The sequence below is a fragment of the Octopus bimaculoides genome, chromosome 19 (assembly GCF_001194135.2).
Source record: "Octopus bimaculoides isolate UCB-OBI-ISO-001 chromosome 19, ASM119413v2, whole genome shotgun sequence".
NCBI classification, from domain to species: domain Eukaryota; kingdom Metazoa; phylum Mollusca; class Cephalopoda; order Octopoda; family Octopodidae; genus Octopus; species Octopus bimaculoides.
In genome coordinates, this window is record NC_068999.1 from 12,127,032 (window position 1) to 12,136,604 (window position 9,573).

Genomic DNA, 9,573 nt, shown 5'->3' on the forward strand with positions numbered 1-9,573 from the left:
AATATGTTATTTTAAGCAAATATTTATGTATAAATTTCATAAGCGTTTATAAAGGGGTCCCTAAGGTAAAGCCTGAAATATAAAGGAGTCCGCAAGTCAAAAAGTTTGAAAACCCCTGCTCTAGAGGATCCTTGTGAAGGCGCATGGCTCAGTGGTCAGAGCGCATGGCTCAGAGTGTCGAGCTTATGATTGTGAGTTTGTGAGTTCGAATCCCGGACCGGGCTGCGTGTTGTGTTCTTGAGCAAGACACTTTATTTCACGTTGCTTCAGTTCACTCAGCTGTAGAAATTAGTTGCGACGTCACAAGTGCCAAGCTGTATCGGCCCCTTTGCCTTTCCCTTGGCTAACATTAGTGGCATAGAGTGAGGAGGCCGGTATGCTTGGGCGACTGCTAGTCCTCCATAAACAACATTGCCCAGACTTATGCCCCAAGGGGAAACTTTCTAGGTGCAACCCCATGGTCAGTCATGACCGAAAGGGGTCTCAGCATCCCCTACAAGCATCACATATCTACACCAGTTCAGTCTTCTCTCTTATACACTGAATTTACTTTCTCTTATGTCTAGTTTTGCCATTGGCTCCTTTACACATCCAGTGAAGCAGGCTTGCTACATCTGTTTTGCCACAACCTTCACATATCGTTCTCATTCAATGCCACAAGCATCATACAATCAGCCCTTCACTCAAAGACAGAATCCCTTTGTTGAAAGCGAAACGAACAGCTTCCTAAATCTTTTTTCCACCCCATGGTCACACTAAGTTACAATGCTTTTGAAGCGTTTTGACTATTGATTAGATCAGCTAGGTATCAGAAGCGGTCATCTATTCTAAAGAGACTTTTAGGAATTTATAGAAAATCAATATCATGAATGTTCTTGCTGCTGTCTACTACTTCACATCTGTTACATTGTTAAGCTGCTCATGATCCCGCTATATATTTCTTTCACACATACTTTACATCGGATATACCATATGGCTTTACTATTTATTTTTCTCCTGCGGACCAAACATAGCTTCTTTCCAGATGGAAGAAGTTTCCTCACTTCTGTTTTGCTTACTAAATTTGTTATCTTTGCTGCAAGCTGTATTTTGGTGGAGGCGCAATGGCCCAGTGGTTAGGGCAGCAGACTCGCGGTCGGAGGATCGCGGTTTTGATTCCCAGACTGAGTGTTGTGAGTGTTTATTGAGCGAAAACACTTAAGCTCCACGAGGCTCCCGCAGGGGGTGGTGGCGACCCTTGTTGTACTGTTTCGCCCCAACTTTCTCTCACACTTTCTTCCTATTTCTTGAGTAATGCTGCGATGGACTGGCATCCCGTCCAGCTGGGAGGGACACATACACCATAGAAACTGGGAAACCGGGCCCATGAGCCTGGCTAGGCTTTGAAAGGGCGAGAAAAAACCCCCCAAAAGCTGTATTTTGCAAGCTCTACACAAACCTTACTAAACTAAAGGTTTTATAATAAACCGTTTGTTACAGAGTGATTGAAATTAAAAGCTGCCACCAAAATACCATATTAATTTTTGCACAAAATACCATATTAATTTTTGCTCAAAATACCATATTAATTTTTGCTCAAAATACCAACAGGAAAATAGCAGTTATTCTACTAAATTCTTTGTTATTTTCAAAATTAATTGTAACAAAGGCAATGCATTTCAACAGAAATATGGTAACAGAATGGCTGAAACTTTGTAATTCTAGTATGTGCTTCCATATTTATAGTTTCTACACAGCCTTTTATGGATTACTGTATTTTAACATGTATAAGGAATCCCTTTTTTGACAAAAATTAGGTTAAAAAAATATGGCAGTTTCTTATAATTTCCTCCCTACCCTGACCCCATTTGCCTCAGAGACACTGAAGATGGTCAACACTGCTCTTTCTCCTCAGATTAAGTCATTAAAAAATTAATAAATATGATTATATTAATAAATATTTGTAATTTTAAGGCTATTTTTAGTTTGGAATTTGGTGCTTTAAATTGAATGGAAAGAAAGGTACAAACCGAGACAACACAGGAAAGAGGGTGCCCAGTAATTTGTTAGGGATGAAACACTTTTTCTTAATGTGACAGTTCCATGAAGGGAATCATACTACTGCTATTTAGCCCTAGGAAGCTGCACCACTCCCTGTCGGCCTGGATGCAAGCTTGGCTGGGTGGAGGTGCTTGTCTCCCCCTCGTAAACATAAGGACACAGGAAATGAGTCAAGGTTGACAGGAAGTGGTGCAGCTTCCTAGGGCTAAATAGCAGTAGTATGATTCCCTTCTGGTAGATGGAAACTGAAAGAAGCTAGTCATATATAAGTATATATGTGTGTGCGAGTGTGTGTCTTTGAGTTTGTGTTTAACCCTGCATGCAGCCACTTAACAACCAGTGTTGGTGTGTTTATGGCCCTCTAGCTTAGCAGTTTGAAAAAAGAGACCAGACTTTAAACTAAATAAGTACTGGGGTTGATTTGTTCATGCTCCAGCATGGCCACAATATAATAACTGACACAAGTAAAAGAGGCAAGACAAGTGACTGAGGCCTTAGGCGATATACTTAGGCCTTAGGCGATGATGATGCTTGTGTAGATACTGTAGTCGTGGCTGATGTTGGTATCAGGTTAATGGCACCTGTGTCAGTGGCACATAAACAAACACCCACTACCTTCTCAGAGTGGTTGGCATTAGGAAGGGCATCCAGCGATAGAAACCTTGCCAAACCAGATCAGAACCTGGTGCAGCTCCCCGGCTTACCAGTTTTCAGTCAAACCATCCAACCCATGGCAGCAGGAAAAACCGACTTCAAATGATGATGATGATGATGATAATGATGATGGTGAAAAGAATATTAGATAACAAAATCTGCCATCATGTATGTATAACCTAGCTACAATCCCATGTCATCGTGTATCTGTGACTTAGCTCATCTGTCACCTCATTTATTTTCTTGTTGAAGTATGCTGTGAGTTGAATCTTTTTGGCTGACTCATACTTTCGAGTCAGAGTCTCCTATCTCTTTACTTTTTCTCTCTGTCTCTTTATATATAAATATTGATATCTTTCAATGGGTACAATGGTCACTAAAATGAAATTCTATAAAAACTAATTGTCACACACTGTGCAAAACAGAACGATAAAGAAAGGAGGGAAACTGTGTCTTTGATAATGATACCCATCAGACTTGTTGACTTGTTCAAAGTAGAACAGGGTTTCTCTGCACAGAATCCCATACCAATCTTACAGCTGAGGCCTGTCAAAGAGAGATTTTGGTATTTTCTGTAGAATACTATGCAAGACATGGCTCTCAGACTTTTAAAACAAGAAAGAGAAAAAAAGTGGGAGTGGAATACAGGGAATGGTTTATGCACTTGCTTGATTTGCTAGTAGTAGAGGCAATTTTCCTACAAAGTATCCCTACATTGTCGTTGTCATTGTCATCATCATCTTCATCGTTGTCATCATCATCCTCATCGCCACCGTCATCGTCATCATCATTGTCGTCATCATCATCATCATCATCGCCATCGTCATCAACATCATCATCATTGTCATCATCGTCATCATCATCATCAACATCACTATCATCGTCGTCATCGTCATCATCATTGTTGTCATCATTATTATCATCATCATCGTCATATACATCATCATTGTCATCGTCGTCGTCATCATCATCATCATCATTGTCGTCAACACCATCATCATCACTGTCGTCATCATTGTCATCATCATCGTCATCGTCATCATCGTCATCATCATCATCACACCTATCACTTTACATCTATCTTTTCTTCTACCCGCATTGACCAGACAAAACTCTGTGAAGCCCTTTTTTCTATAGTCGGGTATTCTTTCTTGTCTCAATCTCCACCCGTTTCCAAGTGAGATTCGTGCTTTCCCCAAATCTTTTGACAATGAACAGCACAATGGCCAGACATGTTTACACGGAAGATTGAAAATGAACGATGCCATCTGAATGATGTTGATGTTATAGTTCTATATTTAAGAGATGAGGAATTGTGCACATTATTTACATTTGATGGATATTTGTCCTCATCCACAAGTTAGGAAACACTCCTCTGACTGAGATAGTTATGTATCTTCTCTACAACAAATCACCGATATCTGTCCCTTTATTATAGTTTAACCTCTCATCTTGAAGGGGTCTTGCATGTTTCATGGTGACCCCAGTAGTGTTGGTGCCGTGTAAAAAGCACCTGGTCCACTCTGTAAAATCATAAGGAAGGGCATCCAGTCATAGAAACAATGCTGAAACAGATATCAGAGCTTGGTGCAGTCTTCTGGCTTGCCAGCTCCAGTCAAACCATCCAGCCGATGCCAATATGGAAAATGAACGATAAATGATGATGATGATAAGATATATGTGTGATCGTAATCAATTAGTAACCTCACTAATGTCGGTTTTTAAGACTAAAGTATCCAGTACCCTCTGTAAAATGGTTGACATTAAGGAGGGCAGCTAGCCATACAAACCACGAGGAAACCGACAATAGGACTTAAAGCAGTCCTTCACATCATTAGATCATGTCAAACTGACCAACCAACCACCACCTCCTTAGCTGCAGTTCTTCCAGCCTAGATGATGATGATGATGATGATGTTGATGATGATGCTATATATATGTTTATCATTCATAAAATGATGATGTGGCTTGAGTTATTTGCTGTGCTGGAAACAGATAGCAAAGATAACGAATGACTGAGACAAGTGTACAACTGCCGTGTTGAAGAGGAACGGTCCAGTGCAGGCAAGAAGTTAAATATAAACATTAAATGATGATGACAGTGGTGATGATTATGATAGTGATAATGATGAGGTTACGGTCCCTTATGATACTTGTTCTGCTAAGAGTTACAGATGCTCATTTGTAAAGCATGCTCTCTCAAAAGCAGTGAATTAGTGAAATTCCTTGATGGCAATATGCTGCCGACAGTTACTGTTTCAGAAGCTGAAATATATCAAAACAAATGCTTTTGCTTGTTTCAGTCATTTGACTGTGGCCATGCTGGAGCACTGCCTTTAGTCTAGCAAATTAACCTCAGGGCTTATTCTTTGTAAGCCTAGCACTTATTCTATTGATCTTTTTTGCCGAACCGTTAAGTTACAGGGACGTAAACACACCAGCATCGGTTGTCAAGCAATGTTGGAGAAACAGACAGACACACACACACACACATATATATATATATATGACAGGTTTTCTTCAGTTTCCATCTACCAATTACACTCACAAGGCTTAGGTCAGCCCGAGGCTATAGTAGAAGACACTTGCCCAAGTGGGACTGAACCCAGAACCATGTGGTTGGGAAGTAAGCTGCCTGCCAAAAAAAAAGAAGAAGATAAGTAAATAAGAACAAAACAACAATAATGATAAAAAAAAACTCCCATTCTTCTCAAACCATCCAATTACGTCCCTTACATTTGCCATGAAAGGAGCACTCCGTCGGTTACGACGACAAGAGTCCCAGCTGATGTGATCAACGGAACAGCGTGCTCATGTAATTAACGTACAAGTGGCTGAGCACTCCACAGACGCGTGTACCCCTAACATAGTTCTCAGGGAGACTCAGCGTGACACATAGCGTGACAAGGCTGGCCTTTTGAAATACAGGTACTGCTCATTTTTGCCAGCAGAGTGAACTGCAGGAACGTGAAATAAAGTGTCTTCCTCAAGGACAGAACGCGTCGCCGGGAATCGAACTCACGACCTTACGATCGTGAGCCGAATGCCCTAACCACTAAGCCACGCGCCTTCACACACATTTGGTATGAGTTAGCTGATGTACATCCATGTGCCTTAAGCAGCAGGTGTTAGTGGGCAATCATTTAATATCTGGTTGTAGACCATAAAGAAGAAATGCTTACACAATAAAAATAGAAGCTGATAAGATAAAAAATATATATAAATATGCAGAAGCAAGATTTCTTTGTTTTGGTATTTGTAACAGAATTATGTAACCATGACATTAGAATATTAGACCAAATGGTATTATTTTCATTAATTAAATATTTGTCAACAACAACTGTACAACTTAATTATTGAAGTATTGTTGTGCCTCTTTAGAGAACTGCATGATGCTTATACACACACACAAACACACACACATTGCCTATTTTTTTAATTGTTTGGCCATTCTCTGATTTATGACTGTTGCCCTACATAAACAGAAATTGTTATTCAGACAGTTACACTTCTTTAAGGATTTCAAGATATTTTATCATTCTAACACAATTGTCAATTTATTTATATACTCTGGTTGTTGTTGTTTAAATCCAGGTCAACTCTGTTACTTGGTAAGTGCCGCCTGCTCAACCCGGCCAAATCTGAGATCAGTCTGGCGAGCAAACATATTTTGCGAGATATCAATACACCATAAAAAGGGTCACCAACCTCTCCTTGTGGTGCAGCACCAGTGAAGTGACCACATGGTTTAACGTCGACAAGGGTAGAGGCAGAGCAAGGGGCACCCAATTTGATATAGTCGATTTTTACCTGTCTAAATCGAAAAGGCCACTAACCTCTGCTTATGGCCCAAGCCCCTTAAATACACACCCACACCCACATATATATATACAAGCATCCAGTCCATGCTGTAAAGTGGCTGGCATTTGGAAAGGCATCCAGCTGTGAAAACCATACCAAAACTGACCTATCCTGTTCTGGTGCCACATAAAACGCACTCAGCCCACTCTGCAGAGAGGTTGGTGTTAAAAAGGGGACCCAGCCATAAAAATTGAGACAGAAGTATGGTGCAAGCTCCTGCTAACAATTATACCAGATCACAGCATTAAGCAAAACATTAATATTGGCACAAGGCCAGCAATTGCAGGGGAGGGAGTAAGTCAATTACATCAACCGTCAGTGCTCAACTGCTACTTATTTTATTGACCACGAAAGGATAAAGCAAATTCAATCTTGACGGAGGTTGAACTCAGAATGTAAAGATGGATCACATGTTGCTAAGCATTTCGCCTGACATCTTAACAATTCTGCCAGCTTGCTACCTAAAGCAAAACATAAATATGAACAGCATATATTTCACCAATCTTGGTGGAATTGAGAGCACTGATGGATGCTGTCTTGTTTTCTAGAACTAGCAAATAAAATGAAAATCTTAATAACCTGAATAAATATATATATATATATATATATTTATCAGAGATTGCATGCATAAGTAATAGGAACAATTTGGTTTTCAAATGATCACTGCATATTATCTGTATTAAATTACAACTTGTTTAAAGTGAAGCGGGTAACTTAAGCATATTTCAGATTGGTTTTATTTATACTATCAACAAAGGAAACACTCACTAGGTCATTATTTTAAACTGAATTATTTAGCTATCATGTGTTTGCTTATTTTTCCTATTGTAATCTATGAGCAATTTTTAACCTCTGGCACAGACAAATATATCTCATGATCCTATTAAGTAACAATGTTACCTGGCATAAGCTTCTCACATATAATATAATAAATTATAACAAGTCAATTATTTTATACATGCTCTAAATAATAACATAATTATATTTATTATTATTATTATTAGAAGCACATCCTAAATTCTGTTCTCCGATCGTGTTATCTATGTGGTCACACGATCTGCCAGAAATAGCAGCCAAATCTCCTTCAGTTCAGACGTTACTGTTGCACACAGATCTCATAAAGCGTTATGGTTTTTATTAAGGCTTTTAATATTCCGAGATCAAATCCTGCCGGCGTCGTCAACTTGTACTTATTATTTTTTCCGGCTCGATGAAATTACGACCTTTGTACACGGGTTGAAAGATGAGATGATCACGTCAGGAACGTTTTTTCATCACAGGCAAGGATTAAACACGTCTCTAATGTTCAACTGGTTCATAACAAAATATACGTTGGCAGATTGGGGAAACAGAAGTGACAACCGTTTTGGGGTGGGTTTCTGTGCAGCGGATAAAAAAACAAGTCGAGCGGAAAAAATGCCGGCAATTTTTAACTGGTCACGATGCAGATCGGTATCCCTGGACGGAGCGATTCCGTCACAAGAAGCCAAAATCAATGTGAACTCCAATCAATAACAGATGTGGAATAAATGTAACAAAAAAAAAAAAGCAACAAACAAAATATTCGCGGGCGCGCGTACATGTATATACGATCGTGTTTACGTGGATTAATTAGCAGGATGCTCACAAATCAATAAGTTAAACAGAAAAAAAGAAATCAAAGAGCGCGGGTTATATCAAATAATACATATTGAAATGAAGATGAATAAATTAACTTACTATGAAAGAAATCATAGTGCAGAAAAAATGTGTCAAAGCATGGCTGTGGACATATTAATTGGATCAAGGAAATAACGAAGTCAACAATACCCGCCATTGTTAGAAACTGATTAGATTCATCTGTTGGTAGAGTTACCTCCCTTGGATATTACAGTCAAGGGAAGTAAACTCTAACAAGGGAAATAACTCTCAAAACGGGAGATAATATAAGGCTTTCTTTTCTTTATTAAAGAGTACATTCCCTTGAAAATTTTAAATTGTAGATCCGAAGTTTCGAATCGGCGAAAATTTTCAAACCGTATGTTTCAAACCGTATTAAATGTTTTAGTGAGGTCAACAATTTTTGTGTATTCCGGAATGACTGACATGTATCTTCCATGCTGCAATCGTAAAATTTGAAATATCTTTTCGTTTGGTTATCGAATATTCTTGTCAGTTCTCAACGAGGTAGGGCATCGCTAGCGCGTCAAAGCGCTTTTCGAAGACAAGATCAACATTTTTCACATTATAAAAACCAGACCGTATTTTACACTATTTAAAACCTCTAACTGTGAAAGGAATATGAAATCCTAATCGAAATGTATAACATAATTACACCATCTAATGAAGAACTATAAATGAATATTTTTCCATAGACGTAACAAACGAGTTTCTTACATTATTATGAATTATCCAAATGTTTTCATATTGTTTTAAGTGTAATACTCGAATACATGTATGACAGGTAGAAAGGATCAATATTATTATTATTGCTAAAGCGGTGAGCTGGTAAAATCTGTAGTATGCCAGGTGAAATGCGTAGCGGCTTAGTGTAACAGGGAGACAGAGACACAAAATCTAGTGCCTTGCTGTAGAGGAGGTACATGTTTATCCAGAGAGAGAGAAAGAGAGAGAGAAAGAGAGAGAGAGAGAGAGAGAGAGAGAGAGAGAGAGAGATAGAGAGTGAGAGAGAGAGATAGAGATACAGAGGGAGAGAGAGAGAGGTCGACTTTCCCTTCTGTCTTTTCGGAAGTCGAACACTGGGGATGATATAATTGACTAGCACCTTCCCCAAACATACATATATATGTGTATGTATGTATGTATGTATGTATGTATGTATGTATGTATATGTATAAATATATATGTATGTGTGTGTGTGTGTGTGTGTGTGTATATATATTTATATATATAATGTATGTAGTATATGTATATATAAGTGTGTGTATGTATATGTAGATATATGTGTCTGTATTTATATGTATTTATATGTATATATAAGTATATATGTAAATATACGTATATATGTACGTATATATA

General features: G+C 38.6%; 1 protein-coding gene across 1 annotated transcript in view; it reads right to left on the reverse strand.

The window, feature by feature from the left end:
• LOC106884101 (mannose-P-dolichol utilization defect 1 protein) overlaps positions 1 to 8,384 on the reverse strand; it is a 46,218-nt gene extending 37,834 nt beyond the window's left edge. The window contains exon 1 of the mRNA XM_014935322.2: positions 8,275 to 8,384. Within this exon, the coding sequence (XP_014790808.1) occupies positions 8,275 to 8,371 (97 nt within the window). The 5' untranslated portion in view covers positions 8,372 to 8,384. The remainder of the gene's footprint in view (positions 1 to 8,274) is intronic.
• Positions 8,385 to 9,573: the final 1,189 nt, after the last annotated feature.